General features: G+C 38.5%; 1 protein-coding gene across 1 annotated transcript in view; it reads left to right on the forward strand.

Moving 5' to 3' along the window:
• Positions 1 to 8206: 8206 nt before the first annotated feature.
• LOC117743968 (VPS10 domain-containing receptor SorCS1-like) overlaps positions 8207 to 27542 on the forward strand; it is a 40269-nt gene continuing 20933 nt past the window's right edge. The window contains exons 1-5 of the mRNA XM_034551974.1: positions 8207 to 9155; positions 20929 to 20996; positions 22452 to 22551; positions 22747 to 22905; positions 24294 to 24367. Coding sequence (XP_034407865.1) covers positions 8445 to 9155; positions 20929 to 20996; positions 22452 to 22551; positions 22747 to 22905; positions 24294 to 24367 — 1112 coding nt within the window. The 5' untranslated portion in view covers positions 8207 to 8444. The remainder of the gene's footprint in view (positions 9156 to 20928; positions 20997 to 22451; positions 22552 to 22746; positions 22906 to 24293; positions 24368 to 27542) is intronic.

Here is a 27542-nt window from a genome sequence, read left to right on the forward strand (position 1 = left end):
GAAAGCTCTGCTCCCCGATGGGCGCTTAAAACCAACTCAAACAAATATAAGTTACAGGGGCTTAGAGAGTGACACAGCCCCCCTTGAGGCAAGTGTCCAGACGTCTTATTGAGAAATGACTTCATTATTCATTTCTCCTGTCTTTGTTTTGCAACAGTGCTTAAAACCGAGCAGGACCCCTAACTTCACTCTGAGATGCTAACTACCAATGGGAAGCTGCCACAAATGAGAGAAAAGTTCCCTCTAAAAAAAAAATCTAAAAATAGTTATTTTTTGTCAGCTGAAAATATACAATAAAAAAGTGCTATGGCAACTCTATCTCATCATTATTAAAAGCACGCACAAGGATGGGAAATGTCCTTTTATCATCACTTGTAGCAGCAGAATGAAATAGGGCATATGCTGAAATCTAGTATTCCTAGTGCTAAATATGACTCTAATGAGTCAGGGAATTTTAACCTATAGGTAAATAGTTTTACCTGCCTTGTGTTTTTTAACCTCAGGGGGGACAATAGAAAACACCACGCCACATGTTTTTGGACTGCTGGGTACATTAAGACTTAGGTTGGTAATGATGACTTTTTTGCACAACAGGCAGTTTGGAATGCAAATCTACTTTTATGCTACCAATCACAGCCTGGTAGCAATATCATAAAATATTCATTTTCACAGGAACCCTATTCTGTGGTGGTGCAAAATCCTCTGCCTCTGATGGAGAAGTACAAAGATAGACTCACATACCCTACAGTGTTCCTGTGCCATATCGTGTACCTGTCAGGGAAATTACAAAGACTTGTGAGTTTGCGTCAGATTTCAAACGCCTAACCTTTCTGTCTTAGGAGTGATTCTCTGGCAGCGCTAAATATATGAGATGCCCTCTAGTATATTACAAGCTTACTGTTTTGATCTATGAGGCTGTGATATAAGCTTTGGTTAATAATTGATGTCTGGAAAGGAGGTCTCTCTCCAGTTCCTTCATATGACTCAAAAATGACATTCCTGAAAATAAGAGGGGTCTTCTGCAGGATAACATATTTCCCTTTGTGAATTACTGATGTGCCGTGTGGGAGTTCTCAACCCCTTCTCGCTCCCATGTTGTTGTGCAAAGTTCAGTGTTTTTAAGTTGGCCATGGCCTTTAGACCAGTATGCAAAGTCTGTGCTGACCTCATTAGTGGTTACTGGTTAGCATGTGGAGCTAGGGTTCTGTGTCCGAATGTTTCTCTCCATATGCTAAACAACAAAAATGACCTTCTCTTTTTCTCATACGTTTCTCTCCATGACTAATTAAGTTAAGGGAAAAGGGGACTAGAAGACGACTGCTTTGCAAGGAGAAACATGAGAACAGCATGCTGCTGCCAAAGCTAAGGTGCTACCAAAGGGTGTGTAAGCCAGGTTTAGAAAAATCATTTATGCTTGTTCACTTTCTTGCTGAGAGCATTGCTTGAAGCGCCGTTTGAAGTGAAAAAAACAAGTGCCAGTAGTCCCCCTTATTTATATGTTGCCGTGTGTATCGGTATCAGCAATCTATTGCTACGAGTTCACATCTAAAAAACATGTTATACTGTGCCTTTGTCTGAACAGTCTTCTGGAAATGTTTGTTAAATCCTATTCTGTCAATCAAAAGTGTAGATTCAGAAAACTTTATGAAGAATTATTGCACCCTCATTCTCAACCCACTGCTCCACATTGTTTTTATGTGCATGCGGCTATGAGGAGTGACGAAACAAAAGCTGGCCGTATGATTGTGGATCACTGGTGAACAAGAAGAAGTCACTGTACGCCAGGGAATACAATGTGGAGGTACGAGTACTCGGAGCACTGGCTGAGAGTGACATGACAACAATGATATCACTCTCTGGTCAGTACATATAAAGCTGCAGCTGGTTGCAGGGGTGTTGTTTTTAAATTATTAAACCAACCTCGAACCTTCACCACAGGGTTTTAGAAGGCTGCAGGGATGATGTATTTTTGTAGGCCAACCTGGAAGTTGGCATCGGACTGACTCCCTCGACAAAAAGCAAATGGGATTTTTTAATTGGAATATGGATTTTGCTGAAAATAAGGTCTGTGACAAAAAAAACAACCATTCATGATACTTTATGATATACATGTTTTGTTCCACAGGATAATCTTTACAAATGAACATTATTTTTGTTCATGATTTCTAAAGAGTAAATGCCATTGGCATAAGTAAGAAGCTATTGTTGGCTAACATACTTCACCGTGGTCGCATGCCTTCACGTCACCACCACTCGGCTCAAGGATGATAATGTTAATTAATTAATGCATAATGATGTGTAACAGTCTCATTTAGCCACTTATTAGCTACTGCCTTTTTCAAGACAGTAGGCTTTAAAATGCATGTGTGGGATATTTACTGGCGTATTTTGGTGTAGAACAAGAAGTTGAAAACTCTTTTTCAGGCATGTAACCAAAAACCCATTGACTTCGAGACGAGGGTACCAGGAACCGCAAGTGCCGAAATGCTAAATACTTTTTGGGTGTTAGGACTCATTCCTACAGCACACTATGCCTGTAACCATGACAACAAAGGTCCCTTAACCACAACGTGGTACTTATTTTAGTTTTCAATAAGGATTTTTTACAGTTCTGGAAGGCACAGACAAATGTCGCCCTGCCAATAGTTGCCGTCAGATCATAAAACGCTTCCATGCATGGAGAGGCCATGGACAACATTTGGCATGAACGTATAGTGTGTTTTAATTTGGGGCACTTGTTGTAATGTCAGACTATTATTTTAAGTGAAAATTATATTATTATATTCAACTCCACTACAGAAAACTGCTTCAGTTCTGGGTTTTATGACTTGTCATTTGCAAAAGGAGTAAACAGCTTAAATGTGGGATATCTTTAATTGATAATTGCAATCATGATTATGCTGTTGTGAGCTAATGATGAGTCGATATGAATTGTAACTCTTTGTAACTCCCCATGAACACATTTAATTTATAATAATCAGATGTGTGGTTATACCTAATATTTCAAAGACTTCTCTGTACAGTTGCAAACGGTTGTATTAATCTCTGAAGCGAGAGAGTCAAGAAGAAAAAAGACGTTTATGAGGAAATCTTTAGGGCGCCTGGAGTTCAGTCACTACCACACAGCCTTTAAGTGGACTGGATGCACTTCTAAAAGTTTTAATTACAATCAACTTCAGGAGAACTTTGCCCATCTATGCCAATATTCCAATATTTCAATATTTCTCTCAGATATTAATGGTTACATCCAGGGTTCTCTAACAGGTTATTTTTCATTTGGCACTCTCGGGGCATCCAGAAGACATCTGCCAGGAATCAAATTTGCTAATCTAATAAAGGGATGATTCACTTCGCCATCATTTCCCAAGATGTCCATTTTTATGAAGAAAAATAAGAATCGGACCATTATTTGCAAACCTGTGTGAATTTTGCAAATATATGTTACCTCGACTTTAGAAGCATTTTCACACACATTGTCTCACACTCTTTACAATGTACAATGTACACACTAATATATCATCAAACTCTAATGAATAGGGCCACAACTTTTTTTTTTAAGAACATATAATTTCTGAAAATTGTCCCTTTTCCCATTGAAACAATATATTAGGCTGAGACATGCTGCAAGGATTGGCTTGGTGTTTGGAATTTTGTTTAATACGTTTCTATTATCACATGGACAATTAAAATGAAATAACTTATTTTTAATTTAGTACTATTCAATTTACTCTACAAAATTAAATCAATGGAGTTCATTGGAGCAGCTTTCACACAATGGCACTTTTTTCGATTAGACTCATATTTAGCACTGGGAACACTTTTCGTTATGTTCTCTGCGTACTTGAAAACAAGTTTCATTGGAATATGAACAGTAGACGGATCCATTATATCATATTTTGTGAGATCGACAACAGATACAATACAATTAAGTAAATGTGTGTCTACAGTATAGTTTAGGTCTAAATGGATTTGAGCTTGATCGCAACACTAGCAGATGTGAATGTAAACACATTTTCAATATCCAAGTACTGATGCAGTGAATAATGAATACCTTATGGTCCAATGTGGTTCCTAAGTGCCATGTGTTGGCTCCCCTCTTTGTTCCCCTCCTGTCTGGTTTGTTGTTATGTGCTTAATGTTTTGCTTTTGTCAGTCTACAGTCTCCACCTCCGGTTTCCGCCCACTACCACGCCCCTCTCCTTTGGCTCAGCTGGGGCTTGTTGCCCTAAGTGCTGCCAGCTGTTTAAAGGACCATGGCATTCCCTGGCGGGTTGTCAGATCATTCCGGTCACCAGTCTGGTTCCTTACTGCATGTTGGGAACACCAGGTCTCTACCGATCCCGTTGGTATCAAGGACTAGAGTTCGGTTGAGTTGCCCTCCCGGCTCCAGCGAGGGAAGACTCGCTTCTGATCAGCTGGACTATTCTGATCATTGTTTTGTTTGTTTTATTCTTTGCTGTTTTTTCCTCCCCGATCCGTTAGGGAAATAAAGATCCTCACTTTGAATCTTAAAAGTTGCTGCGTGAGCGTGTGTTTGGGTCCTCCACACCACACAACCATAACACCATGTGCTTATTAGGGCCCACATTCCCTCTAATATGTGCTGGTTAAAAAAACATAATAAAGTAGTGTTTGACTCTTTGTTGGATGCATTATGTGAACACTTTTAATATCAAAAATTATCTTGAAAGTAAAATGTCTAAAATTATTAGCAAAATAGGGAAGTGCATCATCTATAAAATGATCAACACAGATGTATGTTAATCCTTTGAGATTGCTTATTATATACTGCATAGTCCTAATAGTTCACTGTTTTACTGCAAGTTCATTCCTGGTGCCCTAGGCTAGTTTCATTTCTTCTAATCTTACAAACAGCTCAGGCCCTTCTATCAATGCATTTTGACTTCTTGGCATGAGTGAATGGAGGAGAAATATATGCCCTGTTGCTAAAAAAACATTAATTTCTTATCATTTCCTTGAAGTATTTGCTCTTCTAAATGTGGATTAATGTAAAGTTGTGATCATATAGATTCCTGCTGTTGTTGTCCTGAACTGCACAGAGGCAAATTCTTCAAAACATATGGAAGAATGAAAATGAACATAATGGTGAAGAGGTACTTTTTTGGGAAAATCCGTCTCACTTATTACAACATTTGCGTTAAATAAATGATGGTTTTGGATCAGACTGCATATTTAAGAGCTGCAGTTTAATGAATTAAAGCCATGTCTACTGTATAATAAAATAAGTAGAAATGGACAGAAGAAGAAATTATGCATATGGTATATTTATATGTATCTGTACAGATATGTGAGTATCAATTCACCATTTTACTACAATGACCACATATATGACTGTAAACCTCATATCACATAAAAAAAAGAAAAAGTAACTAAAGGATTTGTGGTATCAAATAGATAAAACCCGAAGCATTTCTCTCGGGTCAGAGCACTTAACCTGCTGTCCATATTGCCTCTCACCATATCTCACAATAATGTAATTGAAATCATTATTTGAAAAAGGAATGTTCTCTCCTGGTGTGTCCAGAGGTGTATTGAGCACTAATTGAAGTGGATGTCTCGGGTGTCTCTAGCTACTTTCACACCTTCTATTTCAGCACGAGTGGTTCTGTTACACATCTGCACGAAGGAAAAAACCCGCACAGAAGTTTCACACCTTTTGTGAAGATGATTGTGCATAGATTATGATTGAATGCTAAAAAGAGAGGACATTTTTTCTATGGAAACTGTGTGCGGATTTTAGCCATGCACACACGCACATTGCTGCTTGTATTCAATGCAGCACTGCATACAGATGTTAGCTTTTTAGTTGGAGCAGAAGGGCGGGACAGTGTACTCTGCATGACTAATGTTCTGAGTGTCTTTGCTCCTCTTTTTTATTACTTTTATGAGCACCGGAATCATTCGAACAGCCGTGAAAGTAAAGCAGACACCATAGTGGGAAAGGTCTAATTTCAGAGAGGGGCTTTACAGTGCTCTTTTCTTCTTCATGTTTAATTAAAGAAACGGAGAATAATCCAACAACATGAATCGCTGTCTCCTCGATCCTTTGTGTGCTTTTCACACTGTCTGCTCACAAGTTTCCATCATAGAAGTAGGTAATACAGTTTGTATTCAGTCTGTGTGACAGGTGGGAAACCAGCAATCTAAGTCCAGAAATATGTCACCTTGCACCGTGACATTTAGAGTCTGAACAATTCAAACATATTATTGTGGATGTTTGATTGCTAAAGTGCACCTCCAAAGTCTGCATGTACTTTTTTATATATATATATATTTTAACATGTGACTTCTATCCTCCGTTCAGTTGTTGAAAATCAATTCTTGTTTTTTTTTACATGTACACAGCTTCCACTGTGAATTCAGAGAGAAATCTACAGTATAAACAAAAGCAGAGGTAGAAATTAAACTACAAATAGATTAGTCTGCAATTATTTTTGATAGATGAGTCATTGTTTAGTTCGCTTTTAAAGCACAAAGGCCAAACAGTTTTTTAGTTCGAGCATCTAAAATGGGACATTTTCCAGCTGTTCACTGACTTAGATAATTGAACATTTAATACCTTTTAGGTTTTGGGCTGTTTTTCAGATAAAGCAACTGATTTGAAAATGTCCCCGTAGTCCCAGGGAAACAATGATAGCCTTCTTTCATTATTTCCAAAATGAATTGGTTGATCAAGAAAATAATCTGTAGTTAATCGATATCCATCCAGCTGTTAGTTGCATCCATCTTTGGCACACAAATACAGTATTGCAAGCAAAACAAGACAAAGTACTGAAAGCAAGGCATACACAAACCCAGCGTGTGCACAACCATGCGTGTCTAAACTCAGCAGGCAGGTCAGGCAAAAATCCATTATTATCACTCCACAATGGCATTGCAGATGTTTCCCACACAAAGCCCCAGCAAGTAAAGAAATACATGTAAAACGTCTTACAGGTGCCACACACACACACACACACACACACACACACACACACACACACGCACACACGCACACACACACACACACACACACACCCAAACAAGCATGACTTTGCAGACGTTGTCCGCATTGTAATAGTCAGACTGTGCATTAGGTTTGCATTACAGTCAAGACTTGAGCTTTTTAGCCAATGTTCCCCATGATTGAAATTCTCAGTCAGCCATCAATCTGCATTATGGACTGGTTTCCCCTTGTCTGGTGGGGGCTAACTGAAACAGATTGAGACAGCTCTTGCTCACTGCATCACTAATGGCTGCCAATGAAAGACGTCTCTGTGCAGTTGACCCGTGTGTTGAACAGGATCACGTCGCAGCTCAGAGAGATGGGAAGAACACAGCTCAATATAAGGAGTCTCTTCGGCATCAGTCACCAGTCAACAGCATCCCCATCCTATTGACTAAATGTTGCCTAGAAATAGAATCTAATCACAGGGTTTGGACAGGCACTTCTTCTCCTAATGGTTTAGCATTAGCTGACTGGAACAAAGCCCAAAGTATTGAGAAATATAACATTATATTCAAGGGTGTCCGCATTGCATGGCAACTGGTTTTCCAGTTATTTTCATGGCACATGCATAATCCTCTATGATTAAATACAACAGCAGAGACCAGAGGTGTTTGATGGAGAAAATGAAAACTTACTCACCTTTTGTTTGAAACCTTTTCACTATTTTATGTCGGACAACCCTGAAGGCACCCTGAAACCAAGGCTAACATTTGTGGAATATGCACTATCCACTCAGCCGTGTTAAATTGATAATACAGGAGTGCAGCCATAGTGAAATAATCTCCAAGCTATTTTGCAAGCTGGCCACCACAGTCGTTATCTGCGTGGCATAATTGACAAGGAACACAGGCAACCCTGTTAATTGATTACCTATTTGCTAATGGAAAATGCACAGCTTCATCATATCTCCCATAAAGCCCGAGTCGGGAACAGTTCCACGCAAGGTCTACAGAGGCACACCTAATAATGTTTCGAGACTTTTTCCCAGAGCCCCCATCATCGGAATACCTGTTATATTGTTTTAAACAAATCCATAATTACCTATAGGATAATGATGCAATCAAATATTTCACAGTGGAATAGTATCTGGCACACTGCTGATGAAAAACTGAATAAAAACCCCAGGGGACCCACGTGTCTCCACATAAATATAACTTAATTAGGAGTACGCCCAGTCGCTGTTTTTTCATTTTCTATATCCAGGTTGAGATGAGGATGCGGGGGTATGGGCCCCTCTCCCCTCTCGTCCAGGATTCAGCCTCCAGCTCCTCCTCTGATGCATCGTTTGCATCAGTACTTGGGAACACTTGTCCGCGCGCTGCTGCACCTCCCCACAGTGCATTCACGGACTCCACTTTACCAGGTGATGACAGACCAACGCTCAAGAGTGAACATGATATGTTTTTAACACGCCTTAAGTCGGAATCAACGTAGAATGGAGACGCGCCTCGGTTACTGCCTTTTGATCATTTTCTCTAAGTGGATTTGGCTCTTCACCCTAACTTCCATCCCGGGCGGAACGAAAGCGGAGCTAAGGTGCATCCCTTCGTGCCAGCTGCCGCTAATCAAAGCTCTTCCCCGGGAGCTCTCGGAGCTGGATTTGGCTAATTTTGGTGAGGCACCAACTAAAGATCTCGTTGGATATACGGATCGGTCACCGGGCACCAAACCCGCCGACGGAGGAGGAGACGAAAAGCACAACGTTGCAGAATTAACGGCGAGTGAAGAAAGTTCGTCCAAAGTGCACCCGCGGTCTGAGGGAAATAACGCAAGTTGTCTCCAGAAGGACGCGTTGAAAGATCGGCATAAACTTTCCGACTCGAAAGTGTCTCCTGGAAGTGCTCCTTCACCCGACGAGGGTAACGTGACCGACAATAGAACCGATGATGGAGAAGATAACAACGATGAAAATGGGGCTCAGGTTGATGTGACAATGGGCCTGGACGAGGAGACGGATGTGGCCGTTTGGAGACGTACACGGAGCGCGAGGAGCGCAGAGACTTGGTCCGGATTCCGACCGGAGGACGGGGAGGACGCTTCGTTTTCAGACAAGGAGGAGTTTGAGCTCACAAGTTCAACATTTGCACTCACCGGGGACACGGCTCATAACCAGGCGATGGTGCACTGGTCCGGACAAAACAGCAGCGTAAGTAGTTGATGCGCAACATATTTACGCACGGACCCCCTTTTGACGCAGTGTGGTCCGCGTTCAATCACAAATGTTGCAATGTTGTAATTTGAGTGATTTAAAGCAGTTGTGTTGACGGAGAGTTACGGAGCATACGAGTTGAATGGGGAGTACATGTGTGATTGATGAGAGGTTGCAGAGTTTGAGGGAATCAGCACACAAAAAAACATCTATACTGTTGTTTATTGATTCATTAACGTGGTAGGTAGGCTGAAGTGTAAATTAAAAAGATAAATATACCATAATATAACTATAATGATCTGCTCAGAGTTGTGTTGCTTTCTTCTCTCTAGCACTGATTTGAGCTAAAGCCATATTTCGTGCTTATATGAGACCAATAAACCTTCCCATGGACCAGTCTTCTTGCTAGAGCCTGCAGATGTCAAACATTCAGACATCGGCTCAAAAATAGAGTTGCGTGATGCTAATAAAAGAAAGTAGCTCACTGAACACAGACACTGAAGGCTAAAAGTCATTGCAGAGGTTAAAATTATAACACATTTACACAAAGAATGTAACGGGAAGTGCTCTATGTATAAAGGGAAATCTGGAGCAAAAGGTTCCAAATGGCATCATAGTAATATAGTAAAATACGAAATATAGATAAAAGACAACAATTCAAAGCTATGAAAAAATATATTTTTTAAATTCTACCTAACTGGGAATAGGAACGTCCTATTGTCTTATGTTTGGTTGTGAAAGTCTAACAGCCCAACGTGGAAGGATGAGTGAATCTGAAGCACTCAAAACAACAAGATGTAAGCTGAGAGCTTTACTACAGTCTACAAGCAAATGGACTTTAAATTCTAAAAGATAGCTGGAGCTATGCACAGTTCAGCTAAAATCCCGCTCACTCTTTTCTTGTTTTGATCGGGACTCATGCAGCAGAGTTTGAATTATTTGTAGTCCATAAATAGACTTTTCAGAAAGACCAGTGAAATGTGTTTTACTCTACAGTATAGCCTGCTTGAGATGTAGACATCATTAATTAGCTTTTTGACATCTCGCTGGCTTGAATTGCACCGTGGCAATTTTTCCGAGATGAAAGAAACTGATTTAGAGGTGTGATTTAATACTAAAGGCAGCAGGCCAAGGCTTGATGTGGGGAACCAGACATCCAAGATTATTGCACGGTGCATCTCCTTTGGCCTCAGGGCTGAGCAAAAGTATTTATGTCTTGCGTGTCTTTCATTCAGTTTTAGGGACTTTATAACTCATCTATTTATTAAATGCTGTGAGCCAGTTGTTTCATTTGGCGCTGCAGATAATGTATGTGTGTGTCTTTGGCGTGGCTGTGAAAATCCACGATATGATGACATCATCAAAGCATATGAGGCCAAGTCTCAGTCATTTTATTAATGATTTAAAAGATATTCAGCAAGACCAAACCATTTCATTCAAATGTATCTAATGCAGCCCACTAGAACTGAACCTGACATGTTTTAAAACCTTTGTCTCAATGCTTCATAGCTGTATCAAAGTTGACTGTTCATTTGTAAAATGGATACAAATAAGTCGTAAAAAGAAAAAAACGACATTCTAATTCAAGTTATGTTTTTCATACTACCGCCTCAAAGGAATAGTTTAACATATAGAGACATATACTTTTTGCTTTCTCTCCTCTCATGTGAGTAAATATGTAAATGAAGCTATAGCCAGTTAAGCATTATGACTGGAAGCATGGGGGAAACCGCTAGCCTCACTCTGTCCAAAGGTAACACAATGGTCCGAGCTGCACCTCTAAATTGTACTAATTAACATGCACAGATTGGTGTACTCTTTAAGAAATCTGTTTAAAGTAATAATGTATTTCTAAAGTGGCCAATGTCCCTTTTACTAGTGAAACGTTGTTTTAAAAAAATTTATTAACAGATACATTTCAGTCATAATTGCTGCAATCAGCCTCCCTGAATGTATTGGAAGATCTGAAAGAGGTTTGGCAGCTGGTCACACATCAATAATCAACCATATGCTGAATAAAGAGAGGGCGACAATTTGTGAAATTGGCCAGCAATTAAGGAAGTGTAAAGGTCCTGGTGAAAGCTTGCAGTGTTCATACACGTAATACCCTCTTTGGCTTGTTCATGTGACTCAGTTTGTGTGGGAAAGTACTGCCATGTTTTGACACCTCAGACACTTCTCACGTGTTCTCACCATGATATCAAGTTTTCACACTTGAACTCAAACATTCAGACATCTGATAGTTGTTGACACAGTGCAGTTGCAATATATTTGCTGCAACTTTTTAAATTGTGAAATCTTGTATTTGGTTTCGTGCATATTGTTTGTGAGACACATTGTCTGAGCTTGTTATTGACTATGATATTTAGTTTCCCTGACAAATCCCAGATGTTATTTTTGCCCGCCATTTGCTGCTGAAGCCTTCAGTTGTTGGATGTATACCGTTCTTCCATTTGTCCAATTATCACAGTTTGATAAGCTGCAGTGCTTTTGAATCAACATGAAAACAAAGCAAGATGTGATCAGTCCCTTGCTGCTACCACACTGGTTCTTGTGGTTATTGTCCGTCACTCGCCCGAGTTTGTGCTTTTCAAGTCGACTTTGAGTCGTAGAGTCATAGAGGTCTTTTACACTTGTTTCCCGAGTTGTGCCTCTGTTTCCCAATCAAAACAAAGATGGCAGCTCGCCGGCAAACAGACCTGAATGTATGTTGATAAATGAGTGACAACCTGGGCGGGGTCTGTCACATGCAACATTTGAATACCAAAATAACTCTCACATCATCATTTCATTATTAGCTATTCATTAATTCATGATTATTTTAGCAATAAACCAAGGATTTGATTATAATTCAATACATTGTAATACAAATCTATAATAAAGTAGGCCTACAGTATTACCGAGAAGATGTATCTGCTTTATTCAGAACAATTTTCTTGCATCCGTGCTGCCACAGCCTTGAATGGTATCCCTACAGGAGCCAGTATGGTAGATGCATAATTTCAAAGATCTTCTGGGACTTTATGAGCATCCGGCAAAAAAACAGAACATGTTTTACTCCAGGAAAATGTGAGTGCTGAAAGGAAAACGTCACCCCTTCGAATGATCATTTGTGAATCAGGTACCATGTTACCTTGAATTTGTGAAGAAAAAATAGTTTTTTCTTGCATGGCTCCATGATGAACAGATTCCAAAAACTGAGAAATGTCCTGATACATTGAATGAAATGGGGGCGGCTTTTCACAACAGCAAAGCAATCTCCAAATCAGCAGTTCACAAACTCTCTCACAACTCACTTCCCAAACACACACACGTCTATGCAACCATCTTTCCATTCAACGCACTTCTGCATAAACAATCTCACTCTGTGCACGGCGCGCATTGCTCTCGTGCGAGTACTTTTCATGCAGTTTGTTTTAAATAGTAAGATTTTTAGCTAAAATGCAAATGTTCAACCTGTATTGATCTGATCAAATGCCACATTGTCAGTGTATAACTGCCTTGGGGGCGTGCCTTGTACTCAAGTGCTGTGCATTCGTAAAATGCTCTTGTCTGCAGGCTGCATGACCTTTTCGCCCTGTCGGTTGTTACTAACACAACATGGAGAAAACTAGCATGCTGTGCTGAATCTATAATCATGACACCAAACCATCTAAGAGACATCTTTGACCCCCCCCCCCCCCTGGGCGGGTAACCCCCCAGCCAATGAACAGGGTGTGCAGCCGGTTCGCATTCACAGGTCAACCACCGCTGCTTTGTCATGCCTCTCGTCGTCCTGAGGCTCACAAACCCCACAAGCCTGACACAGACAGGCCACAGCGGGATGAGGTGTGCCCTGGCCTGCATTCATTCAAAATCCCGGCACCTTCTCACAGGTTTGTGAGGAGGTGTGGATGCGTTTATTTGTGCTTTAGTACGTAACCGCTTGTCAATTATGTGAGACCGAGGAAGCATTGCAAATAAGCAGAACAATATAAAAAAACAAACATTTTACGATTAGGCTATTTTTAAATCAATTTGAATCAATGCCATGTTAGTTTAGATTTTGTTGTTGTTGTGATAACCCTGGTGGTTCAGGTGCTTTAGTTTCCTCTCACAGTCCAGCTACATGCAAGTAAGGTGAATCAGCAAGTCTAAATTGCCTGTAGGTGTGAATGTGTTTGTCATTCTGTATTAGCCACGTGAGATTGTCAAACTGTCCTGGGTAAAGTCCAGTTCATGCTGGGAGAGGCCCCAGTCCCTCACGACCTTTCTTGGAAGTTCTTTTCATAAAATAATCAAGTTGTTGATGGAGAGCCTGTGTCTACATCTCACTGGCCCCGAACTTCAGCTTGTGTTTTAGTACCGGTAGTTAGAGCATTTAGTCTGAGCGACCTTCCCTTTCTTGGCAAAAGGGAGCCTCATAATCTTTCTCTGCTGAATGGCCGCTTCTCTGTCCTCAAAACCTTCTTTGCCGTACGAGTATCTATCAGCTGCAGCTCTGATGGGCAGTGATGGAAACATGGCGTGTGAACGAACACGTTAATTTTCGCCACTTTTCCAGTGCGATGCTATGTAACAAGCATTGGAGTGAATATATACAAAATTAAATAAAAATCTTGACAATTCTTATAACACATTTGCAATTAATATTCTCTCCTCACAGCCACCAGACTCCAGTCAGACAACACACACGCTGATCATCAAACAGAAACTCGACAGAACCAATTTTACTCATTAAAACCATCTTTCTACCGTTCTAACAATCAACTAGTCAAAATAAACTCTTAATCCACCGAGTTAGATGGGGAAAAATAGCTGTTATATGCATCAAAAATAACTGTTATATGCCCCAAAGCTACAAGACTCCATTGACAGAAACATACATTCTACCTCTCTGATCGTGAGTCTATCGATGCGAATTTCGGTGGAAAAAGGCTAAAAGATAACGGTCATAATTTCACTGCTGTAACCATCCAGATATATTTAAGTTTGCTCTTCCACTTCTTGCGCACACCACCGTTAGTCCCCATAGCAGCCATTTCACTTAGTGAGACCATTTTTTAAAACTTGACCTAACTTAATACAACATTACAACCTAGGGACATAGGGCATTCACATGTATGGCTTCCTTATGGTATAGTGACAATAAGGACGGTTCTGGGCAATTTCCAGAACAGAAGCACTTGCTATCCAATTATCTCCAAATGTCAAACGTTTTAGATACCAAATCACAGCATTATTTTATATGGTGTTCCTCAAGGTATATTAATGTGCTATTTTTCAGGGATTTTGGGAACAAATGATATCAACTTAAATATTGCTGCATAAAGTTGTAAGACATAAGTGAGCAGTGGCCATTGAATACTTCCATCATTCATGGCCACATTCCCAATTTAATATTTTTTTTTTTTATTGAAAAAGCCCCCCCCCTTCCCTCTAAAAAAAGACAAAAAGGGGCTTGTGTTAAGTGGTGGAGAGGTTAAATACAAGGATTCACCGTGACTCTGTCAATGGCTGACAAAAGCAACACAAGTGTAATTACTGTATCCTCAGTATGTTCTGCAATCAATGTAAAGCAGGGCTCAATGGATGTCAGAAAAAAAGGCAGTAAGTGGTCTCCAGAGTTAACCAAGTTAATCAATAATACAGTTAATCAGTACTTAAGAGAACCAAAGGGCTGCCATTCAAATTAAATACGTATAAGTGTATATACTTAGAAGTGTATATATGTATATATGTAAATATCTATTAATTTGAATGGCAGCCCTTTGGTTCTCTTTAAGTTAGTAATTTAATTATGTTTTTTCAATTAACACTCCACTCTGTCAAAAAAACATTTATGTATTTGATTATTTATGTGTTGAATACACACAGTATACTGTTTTGAATGAAAATATAATATTGTATAAAATGATTTACAGGAAGCTTGCCCTACTACAGCAAAATCTATTTAGGGGTTCATATTGTCAGTAATCCTACCCGTTCAGCTCTGGCTCTCCATGTTGTACTTTAGGGAGAGGGTCAGGTGACTAAATATGATCAATGTTCATTTACTTTAGTCCGAAACACCCTTTTCATCATTTTATCTCCCCCACATTGACTCTGCCTCATCAGCATAACGTCCCCAAAAACCTGGTTACTGTGATGCATGTAGCTTCCCGCATATATGTTGACATGCTCAGACAACCCTGTGGCCGCTGCTGTCAGTTCAGAAGCCCACCAGCTCTCCTCTCTCCTGGGTGGCCGTGATGGACAGGCTGCTGAAGGGGGAGGATTTCTAGAGCATTGTTTTAAGGAGGGAACATCACACATCCTGCTAAAGAAACATGAATGAATGAATTAATTAAATGCATATTGATAAGAATTGTAAGCCCCACGACACAACTCAAGACAAATCATTGATTTTTCTTCACAAATTCCAGCATGTGTCATTGCCTACATCGCATGGATAAACATCCCCCATCCTCCGGGTCTCTTGTCTTCTCTACTGCGTTGTCTAAAAGAGCAGAAATTCCCCCGAAAAATCAAAAAATACCAGGATAAAGTTAATTTGGCTGTAACGATGCATAATGACATCTTACCTTTTTTATTTATTTATTTAGCCTTTGTGTTTGCACTTTTTTTTGTGTTTGCTTCAATCAAACCTATATTGTGCATACCACCTTTTTTTCGTATGCGCTCTGTCTGTTTCACTGTTTTCCAAATTAAAATTCCAGCTATATATATGTTTTATTTTACTTTCAAGACCTCGGCTGGTCGGTGTGTTTAAACTAAACCCAATACAGTCAGAGCCTCAGTGCTCCATCTCTGAATCAGAAACACTCGTTGGTTTCTGTTGTTGTTGTCAACAACTTTTGGCCATTGCTCAGTCACCACCTCATTTTGAGTTTCAGAGCTCTTTCATTTTGCAGTGGCCACCTGCATTATTCATTCATATGGTATGAGTATGAGACCATCTGTGCTGCTGTAAAAAAATAAAAAATGAAGCCTCATATTCAAAACCCTAACTTTGATTTACACGCTGAAGTTTCCTTTTGGATTTCTAGTGATGTAAAAACTGGAGGTTTCAAACAGTGTTGGTGAGCCTATAAGGAGGCATATGGGCCCCAGCACATTTATCTAATCAGCTGTTTTACTTTTATTTATTTATGAGAAAATGTAATTCATTAAAGAGTCCAATGGAGCTTTTAGTTTGTCAACATGCCACTACTCTTCTACCAACCGCACTCGAATGGAGGGCTGAAGAGATAAAAGTAGTTTGGGAAAAAATGCTAACTTTTTTGGATGCGTTGAAAAAAAAAAAAAAAATCTTGCCTGCATTGATCAGACCCCCTCCTCGGGCACACTGAAGCTTCCAAGCTCAGCAAGCTGCCGTAGCCTAGCCGCTGAAGTAGCCTTGACTTATATTTATGGTGAAGAAGCAAATGATGCGAGAGGAGAAGCCAGAAGGAAAGCCGTTTCAGATGACTTGTCAACCAAGCTGCTACTTCCCACACAGGGCTGTTGTCTCGAGACGAGTCAGACACTTTCTGTTCTGCTTGAAAGCTGTCGCTGTAACGCGGCGTATCTGTTCTCGATCAATTTAAAAAAGCCGCTTATTTGATGTCCGCAGATCAATGGTATTACCGTCTGCCAACTTGGCTGTGTGTTGCCATCAGTCACATTACAGATGAACTCTATTGCTCAAGAATGACAGTCATGCAATTCAAGTCATTAATTCAAGCGCAGAAAATGTTTTAATTCACTGGGATTTTACTCCTCTTGGTTTTCATATTTTATTAGGACACCAATACTTGTTTTTTTTTCATGCAAAGCGATATTGTGAAGTCACTTCATAATTCATGATTGCAGTGACCTGCTATCTATGTGAGAGCCAACAGCTCTGACATCAAACAACCTACCTTCAGCACAACATCTGGTCTGTGAGGAAATGTTGCCTTTGTTAATGAAGTGGTATCATTGGAAGTGGCAGACAAAAGTACATTACATGTCTCACTGAGGTTGTATTGAAGTATACAAGGATGTGCTTTCCTGCAGGCTGTTGTCGCTGCGGAGTCAGTTGCAGGGCAATAAACAATGTAATAGAAACAGACAATTCTTTTTTTAATTAAATGATGCTGTTTAATGTGGCGATTTTATCGAGTGAAGTTCTATACTTAATGCTATACTGGCCCTTGGGGGTCTTTGAATTTGCTCGTTATTGTCTGTTTTATTTATACTTTTGAAAAGCATTTGTTGTCACATTGTTAACACTTCTGGAGTGTTACTATCTTGTAGGCAGGTGTTCTCACCCATCTCCCTTCAATTGTCTTAGTTGTGACATTCTGTCACCAGTTATCACAATTTTGATTACCAGCACTTTTCTCGCTCCTATATAAATGTTGAATTCAAAACTTTATATTTAAAGCTGCTAAAATAAATGTTATTTATAACAACAGTGGATCACATGTACTTGTATGTGGAGTAAAGATGCTACCAGTATCTGCCTCCAATACAGGCTAAGAATATGGATCAAGTATCGGCAAGTACGCAAGTTTTCGAGCCAATAAGTAAGTTATTATATAATTTACCAGCTCATTTACACTTAGTATCACATACATTAAAAACAAGCACTGAAATCAATGATGAAAGTAGCTAAAGAGTGAGTCATCTGTCTGATGCACAACTGTTTTATAATGTACTATTATTTTTCAGTTAAGACTGACAATGTCTAAACTAGACAATAAAAGAAAGTTTGATGGCATTCATTCATATATACATGCATGTCTATTCCTGTTTGAGCTTATTCCATCATGCATTGGGCAAAAGGTGACCAGCTTTTGAGATGTCATAGTGTTCTTTATTATTAATATTCCAGTCAGTAACTGCTGTAACAATTGCTTTTATGGAATCATCCATCTGTTTGATTGCAGTGGGTAAATATGATGACAGTTTTATTGATGAGGTAACTTAATTCCAACAGCTGATGAGGTTGGATCAACGGGTTGGTGAGTCTGGGAATGAATCGTAATGCGTATTCTGCTGCTGTCATTTGTCTCAAGTGTTCACGTTTCAATAACACAATCCCCCCTCTCTTGATACCCCCCATCCCTTCTCTTCTGCACAGCGTCATTTCTCAACCGTAATCTCCACACCCTGAACCCTGTAAGTCACCATTAGGCCTCCATTCATTCTTACATAATGATCAAATTCATCCCAGTCCATTTACCTCCAAGGTTTAAGATTTACAAAGGATTAGAGGTTGAAAAATCAATGTGCTTGCTCTAGGATGTCAGGTAATCCAGTTTGAAGATATGTTGGTGCCACTGCAGTCTAATGGGCTGTGCACTGCATTGTAGCTGGTATCACATGGGACACCTTGGTTGAGATTCAAAGGGGAATATATGCTAATATATATGGCATTATTTAAATCCAGAAGGTAAATTCTGCCATTATCCGGTGTAGTGTGTAAGCATTAAAAGAAGTAGCCTTCGTCCAGTGATTTCAAATAGCAATGTAATGGCTTATGTGACATGCTGAACTTCAAACACCTGTTTCATGCAGAAATATCTACAAAGGGAATATTGTATCACCGCATTGATGAGTTAACTGCAGCCATGGGGCTTTACCTTTCACTTTCAACATCCCTCAAAACACAGGAAACTTTTCTAGCCGACATAGCGACATGCAAATTATATCTGACTGTAATCCTGGAACCTTTCCAAGCAAATGCATAAAGTTAATTGCCATACAGAATGGAGCATATATCTTCTCCTAATTTTCAGACTGCTGCTGCTGGTTGTTTTATTGCATATGACAGTGTCCATGAGGGCATGCATTTTGGAAGGTATAAAGGCCATTTTACTGGAAGACCATAAATCTCTGCAACCCAGTCTGGACACTTGGTACCATAGTTATAACAAGCTACATGGATAATCTCTGAACTAGCGCTCATATAAAGGATTTCATACATCAGCACAAAGTAATAGCAGAGTCAGAGTTTTCTTATTCAGATTACATAGGGCACATAATTAGGAAATACAGCAAATCGTTGAGGTTTAAAAGGACTGCATGGACAGCAAGAACTTTCTTCAGACGCTTGTCGTACATTATTTAATATTCACAATATAATATTTTTAGATATTGTGCCGGTACAGACACATATATTTATGATAGAAAACATAAATGAGCATAATGATAAATGTGCAGGACATCAACAACATTTCAAGACAATTACTGAATAGTTCATGTTAGAGCTGAAAAGAGCTGAATAGTAGATTATTCTGCAACGATTACTAATTGTATAAGTAATGTCTAAAGGAATTATACAAAACATATTTTTCCGGCTTCGCATTTGCTGCTTTTCTGTGTTTCATGTAATTGTTTGTTTTGATTTGTTTGTTGGACGTTTGATCGGACAAAACAAGACATATACAGATGTTGATTTAGGCTCTGGGAAATAGAGAAACATCATAACATAACAGTATGAATTTCAGTATGTACCAGCAAAACAATTAGAGGGTACTTTATTAGATTTCATTGGCTTTGGTGATTCTGTTTATTGATATGAGAAGTAACAATATCAATTAAGATAATTGGATAGTGAGTAGCCTATATTTAGAATGGAGCCCTCGTATAATATTTTATATTCATAAATTAGAGTTACTGTTGCACCAGTAAAGTATATTGGTAAACATATGGTATCGACCAATTTAGCTTTAAAAATCCTGGAGTCGACTGTACATAAGGGACCTGGATGTGCCTCATGTGTGCACAGTGTGTGTCTGTCAGTTAGTTTCAAGAAGGGGCGGGCTTCTATTTAGATGAGGATGATTGACTTGTTTTTAATATGAGAGAAAGCAAAGAAAATGAAACTTCTACAAATTGCGCAAGCAAGGTTTTAAATAGCTCAGATTTCTTTGTTACATGATGGAGTTATGACTTACTCGTCATACATAATGTTACCCAAAACACTCATAACACTCGATAATTAGAGGATAGCCATGAAGATATGCCCAGAGTCTTCCCCAGAAAGTAATATGATCTGCAGATTTTATGATTGCACAGTGCAGGCGGTGCCCTGCAATCTGCGGAGTAGAGGGTGAAGGGCACAATGTGTGTCTATTGTGGAAAAAATGCATGGAAGTTATTTCTATTATTATAACTATTTCCTCACATTATAAAACTGTTTGAAAAAAAAAGTAAAGAAAAAGCAAAACAATTCAGGTTCAAATGTACATAAACTTGTCTCTATGCATCCAAAGTTAATTGTATATACAAACACTCAGGCTTTGATTTAGGTTCTGATATTTGCAAATAGACAAATAGAAATGTCCACAGTGAGCCATTCATTAATATCTCGGGTAATTTACAAGACATTTACAGCTTTTTATGTATATTAAGTAAAGGCCTGTGTATTGTAAACCACATACTACTATGACACTTTTTATGACCCTCTTCAAAAAGATGTCCATGATATTTACGAGGTCTGTCTCACCACGCATGGAATGTATGATATTATTTATTCATTTAGTCATAGTTTACCAGTGGTCGCATTTTCTGTTAGTCTACCAAGTCCTAGAAACTATTACAGCATGCATATGTGGTCAGTATTTCCTCTGAGACTATACACAAAGTTAATAACATTACGATAAAAAAAGGAATGGGTTGACAACTTGATATGGCATCACAGTTTTATTTGTATTAAACACATGTGCAGGGATGGATCGGTTCTTTTGTTGTTGACACTTTGCTGTTCACAAAACTGATGATACCTGAAGCTCGTCATCTGTTTGATCTGTTTTCGTAGGTGATCCTCATGTTGACAAAGTACTATGACTTCAACTCTGGCAGAGTAACAGAGAGTTCTTTATGGAGGTAAGATCTTCTGTGTGGTTACACACATGATTTCACACTGATTGTTTTCAGAAATCTGCCACAGAGAATGACAAATTACATCTTGTTGTTCTCGGAGACCTATAAAGCATGGTTAATGCAATGCTTTGTATATGCTTGTGTGTGTATGTGATTGATGCTTATAGCACTTTTAACATAACACTAAATTCCAGAGAAGTTAATTTGGATTTCTGTTATATTAGTTGTTGTTGTTGTTGTTGTTGTTGTTGTTTATTTAATATAATTATATCAGAAGTTAAAAATGTACAGTTGTCTAATTAAGCATCCATTTAATCTTATTACTGTGTTAAGGATAACCTTGTGACACTGACTTTTTGGCAAGCAAAAATAATATATATATATATATATATATATATATATATATATATATATATATATATATATATATATATATATATATATATATATATATATATTTATACATGGCCAATATAAGACATAAACTAGCTGTTGAACATATCGAGCATTTAGAAACCAAATAGCCAGATATTTCCTTCAGGAGTTAAGAGACCAAAAATAGAGCCGAAAGAGAAAATGTTGGACTCATTTTTCTCCATGACTGCAGGATGTGTAAATAAGCAATTGCTTTCTCACAAGCTTTATTAACTCAACATGTCATGATATGTCCCAGAAAATCTGCAAACCCAGTTTGTGGGAAAAAGAACGAGTTTCCCCTTAAATACTTCTACAGATTGGGTTTTAATGAGGTCATAACAAAAGATAAACGTGGGGTTAATTTGCATTCATTATTCATATTTACACATACAGCATTTGGGTCTGTGGGACTCCAAACAATGAGAAAATAAAGCCAGTTCCGTCAATACACAAGAGTTAAATAATTTCTTCTTATATTTTCCCAAATGCCTAGACTCAAAACAAAATATCTATATTTTTTTATTTCATTTCAGTTAGAATAAAACATTTTAGGGCTGTTTGTTTCTGAAATGTCACAAAGCATCTGAGGCCAGCATCTATGTCTATGTGACAATTCATATAAAGAGATCCATAATGAAGTCAGCAAAGCAGTACCACTTTTAGAGGGCAATTCATATTTTATTGTATATTTCGGTTCAGTCAAAGCATTTCTTTAGCCAACAGGCAAATATGTCCTCCATGTGAATTTCAAAAGATCAAAATCACAAACATGAAATTACATTTTTACCCCAAAGCATCAATAATAATACTGATGATAATAATAATTTATCCCCTAGCCACACAGGATATTCTTGTTTATTTTTTATAACTAAAAGAATCTTCATTCATCTTGCAAATTGCTTCATGATGTCTGCTCTTTCAATTTTCTGCTTGCCTGATATTCCTAATGATACCATCAGCATCTTAACTAGTAGGTGTTTCTCCATTCTCCTTAATTATCCACAACAATCTATTTATTTCATCATTTTAATTGAATTTTAGGTCAACTGATTATGGGACCACATATGAGAAGCTTAATGAGAAAGTCGGGCCGAAAACCATCCTGAGCTACTTGTACGTGAGTCCAAACAACAAAAGGAAGGTAAGTTTCCACATGCATCTTATGAAAAAAAAAATGTTTTTTCATCATTTTCACTACATAGCAGCCCCTAAATAAATCTGTACCATGCGTTTCTCCTATGCAGTGCATGACACAAGTACACATAAGCCCTGTGGAATGGATGCTGTCAAGGTGGGCCACTGATCCCCCCCCGTCTCCTTTCTTGTCTTGTCTCAGATCATGTTACTTACCGACCCGGAGGTGGAGAGCAGCCTGCTCATTAGCCTTGACGAGGGGGCGACCTATCAGAAACACAGCTTAGCCTTTGATATCCTCAGCCTGCTTTTTCACCCCGAGCAGGAGGACTGGATCCTGGCTTACAGCCACGACCAAAAGGTAGCGTGTAGCTGTCGGGTGACAGGAAGTAGCTGGAATAAAAACTGAAGATGTGACAGAGAAAAAAATAATACTTGAGCTGCTGAATAAGGGCTGTTGTGGAGGGTTCGCTTGCTGCTTATCATGCACGTGTTAGCTCTGATTGAGTGTTCTGCCAGAAATTTGTTCTGTCCGATTATAAATCACAAACCTGTTGCAGCAAAATGGAATATCTCTCTATGATAATACAACACACAGGTTGTTGTAACAGTCAAAAGCATTACTTTTGATGATAGCGGCTAGCTTTCAGGACATGGTCTTTGTTAATAAGCCAATGCTGCGGTTTCCAAAATAGAGGTGTTTGATCACCTGCTCCCCTGAAACAAGTCATACAGTCTGGCTGCTCTGAATGGATGTGTCTTAACAACACGGGAGAAAGTTAACAAGAAAAACATAGTTAAACAATCCACAAGCACACACACTAACACACAAATGCGAGCGTGAACAGGCACCCCTCATTACTCTGTGTGAGAGCCCTGCTGTCTGCTTTACTCAGCACCGCAGACATCAAGCTCGGCCTTCCCAGCCTGCTATTGCGAGACTTGATTTTGTGAGAAAAAAACAGTCAAGGTCTGAGGAGTGAGATAAATGGTGCAGAGTGGAAGATGAAAGCTTAGTTGAGAACCATCGACGGGGTCAAAATAAAGACGCTCTGGAGAAGTTTGCCTGCAGGTCGTTCTTTATGTCTTTGTAATGTCTTTTTTAAATGAATCCGAGGTTGGTTTCATTGTACATGTATTGATTGTCAGTCATGTCTTTTAAAAGTGTAAAGCTCTTAGATAAGTCCAAATAATGTTGCTTATCCTTGTAAAGCTCCGGGTTTAAGATGCTTGCAGCACAATCATTATGGCGAGATGACAAGCGTTCTGAATGCTTTGACATAAGTCCAGCTTTGTAGTAAAAAGAAGGCTAATGGCTTTATGGAATAAAGAGACTACAGTGACAGTTAAATGACTGATTTTATAACGCCAATTAGGCCGAAATCCTGCTGAGTTATGAGGGAGACACTTTGATTTTAATACAGAGACCAATTTGTCTGTCCGCCTTCCCTCTTTGCCAAGGCGTCAGAACGAAGCATCTTTCAATTAGTTTTTTTTCTGGCTTCAGACTATAACTGTATTTTTACAGTAACTGATGGATTTTCTCATCACCGACGCATTTTTACAGAGTATGCATTATATTCAAAACAACAGCAACACATCGATGCCACAAAATCAACAAATGTTGACATCTGCTTGATAATACAGTTATATATTATGTCAGGAAACAATTCTCTTGGATATTATGACATGGAACATTATTCTTTATGCTGTAACTCATTTGGTTAATACATTCCTCCCATTTTTCAGCTCTATGTCTCTGTTGAATTTGGGAAGAGATGGCAGCTCGTGCACGACGGCGTCATCCCCAACAGATTCTACTGGTGAGATCGACAATCAGTCATTTGCCGAGGGTTTTTCTTTGTGAGAGAGAAATACTGCACTATTGCCACATATTTATTTATTTCCAGCAACGCTATGAATAACAGACAGGCACACAACAATCATACATTTATTAATTAAAATGTATGCATTTTTAGCATTCTGTTCACAGCAGTAGTAGCAGGGGAAATGCCTTCACTGTACATATTAACATTCTCTATGAAATATGTTTATTTATATTTTCATTGACATGATAGAAACACAAGTACACAGGAGAATTGTCTCCGATTGTGTTATACATATCTTATTTGAACCGAGTAACAAGTTTAGAGTAACAAGTTTTATACTTTACAATATGTCACAGAAATGTCATGAAATTCTAATAATTTGCCACATTTGTTATTAGTCATGAGTATTACATACTCACATTCTTGTTCTAGGTAAAAGCATGAAAACAAGTGAAATCCCCTTATTGAAACTGACTTAAGTAAAAGTACTTAAGTATTATGTAGTAACACAGTATTAATATAACAAATTGAAGTCCTTGCCCACTTTGATTGAAATTATCATATATAACTTTCATGTATTGTTAATATAAATGCATGAATTCATTATTTGATGGAACTGCTAACAACTCATAGACCATCTGTCTATGAGTTGCCAAATTCCATTTTAATCATTTTATCATTGATTGCCAATCAAAGTTAGGTTTTTAGTTATCTTTCTTTAAAATAAAATGATATTACACTAAATGTCTAGTTTGCTGATGGAATCTGCTCATTAACTATTGTTTGGATACCACAGTATTACAAATCAAATCATATCCAAATATTATCAGTCAGTAGTTTATTTGATACGATACCTGGTCTACAAAGGTGCTGGCACAGGGATTATGTCCCGGGATAAATGTTTAATTTATAATGTTTTTTTATAGTTGTTGGCTCCAGAATGCCTTTCACACATCGAACTAAAGAAGAAGAACCACCGATTAATCAAGGCAGTTGGAGTGACCTCCAGTACATCTACAGCTTTTGCATTGGTCTGGGAAACACAATGACCCAACACATTAACAACAATATTACAGTAAATAAAAATCACTTTAGTAAAGAGGTAACAAATAAGTAGACAAAACAAAGACCATATCTTGTTTTATGAGGCTGATGTTTTGATCCTCAGAGAAGGTAGATGTATGGCACTCATCTCTTATGGGGGTTGAAGAGTAATCTTTCACCTCCTCATGAGTGAGTGACTCTCTACCTGTGTGTGTTATCTTTATTATTTATTTTATAGCCCACGTAGCATTATAAGAGTTACAGAAAAAGGAAAACGTAGTCCCTAAATCATCACATAATGAGCAATAAAACATGATCAATCATCTTCAGTCCCACCTAAATAAGATAACAAACAAAGCCCTTCCTCTTCAAGGAAACAATTACATCTATTTCTGTCGCTAATGGTAATGTACCTAAACTCAGCTGTGCACACAGAGATCTTTGAGTTCAATTTTGTTTTGCATAAGGCTCGACACTGAGGTTGTTTTCCATGAGAGAATGTCCTCTTAATTAGGTTTGTACCAACATCAACGAACCATCTTTCCTTGTACATCAGGAACAATTTGCACTGAGCTTCCAAACTATTAGGCTGCATCTTTTTCTGGAAAAAAAAGAAAAGAAAATGTATCATACAGAATACAGATTTTACCTCATGCGACAATATCTTAGTGGTGAGCTGCTGTACTCACAAGGCAGGTATATACCGTATTTAAAGCTTGGGTTTATATGCTTATTAGAAAAATGAGTTTTCTTTGGCATCATCCTGCAGTTGTGTTAGAAGATGATCAATCACAAATTTATTTTTTGATGTTCACATATGCTCGTTCCTTTTATCTTCGAGGAAATAAGTCAACCAAAAAGTGCCAGGCAAAAATAAATAAATAAATAAAACATTCTGAGATCAAGTATGAAATAATTTCTTTCATCACGTCCTCCTCTACTCATCTTATCAAAGAAGATCTGACAGACATGATTTACAAACACATGTTAACAGCCACCCTCTCTAGGCAGACACACCGGTTATGGGAGAACACTGTGTAACATTGCAGGGGTTTATTTAAGAGCAAGCCCTGCTGTCCACTGATAGACTTGAATGAAGTATTTGACAGAAAGTCCATTAAAAGAGATGGAGTTGTGAGGCAATTACAGAGTGCTGAGGTAAGGAGGAAGGGGCTTTTTATATTATGGTTCAGACACGGTATAGAAAATGAGACGAAAGCCATCTTCTGTCACAACAGCTGCTATTAATACAACAAGTGGTGCCTCTTGTCATCCTCAACGTCCTGAAGAATCTCGGTTGTCAATGAAATGGCTAAGTGCACCTTAGCTATAAAGAGCACTGCAGGTCAAATGTCTGTCAGGCCAGTGTTTATAGATACGGTCGTATTAATGGGCCTGAGAGAACAATGCTATATTTTCCATGCACCCTTCCAAATTCCAAATGAAAACCACCCACAATATATATATATATATATATACACAAATAGTGTGCCTCTGATAACTGACACATTTAAACTATTGCTGTGTCCTAAATGCATTTATTATATAGAGTTTCTCAATTTTCTTTGTATTTGTTATACTGTAATCATTTACACAGCATCCCTTTATTAAATATTCCTTGGGGCAGCAGAAAAATAGGTTATAATGCTTTTTGCCTCAATGCCTTATTCAGCCACCTGATGTTCAAAATATATACCAAGAAAGTTAAAATTTAAAACTGCATAACCTAAACCAGTGGCTCCCAACCTGGGTTTCACAACCTAGAATCCCTGGCTAAATTAACGTTTAACATTTTAATTGTAATGTCTTATTACTCTTACGTCTACATGACTAATATATTAGGAAGGTAACATTAGTTATGTCAGTTAATTCTATCAGATATGCAACAGTTACAGGGATCAGTTAGTTACTGTGTGTCAATATTTAGTAACAGAGTTTATATATTTATATGTATACAGTAAAACTCATGGTTTGAACCAGAAGCTTTGGAGCCGCTTACCTGAATGTGTACACAGGGCGATATTATTAATGCACACAATGTCAGAACTGATGCACGCAAAGTCATTATTAACGGAGAAAATGTCAATATTAATGCACACAATGTTGTTGTTGATGCAAACAATGC

Source organism: Cyclopterus lumpus, chromosome 15 (genome assembly GCF_009769545.1).
Source record: "Cyclopterus lumpus isolate fCycLum1 chromosome 15, fCycLum1.pri, whole genome shotgun sequence".
Lineage (NCBI taxonomy): Eukaryota > Metazoa > Chordata > Actinopteri > Perciformes > Cyclopteridae > Cyclopterus > Cyclopterus lumpus.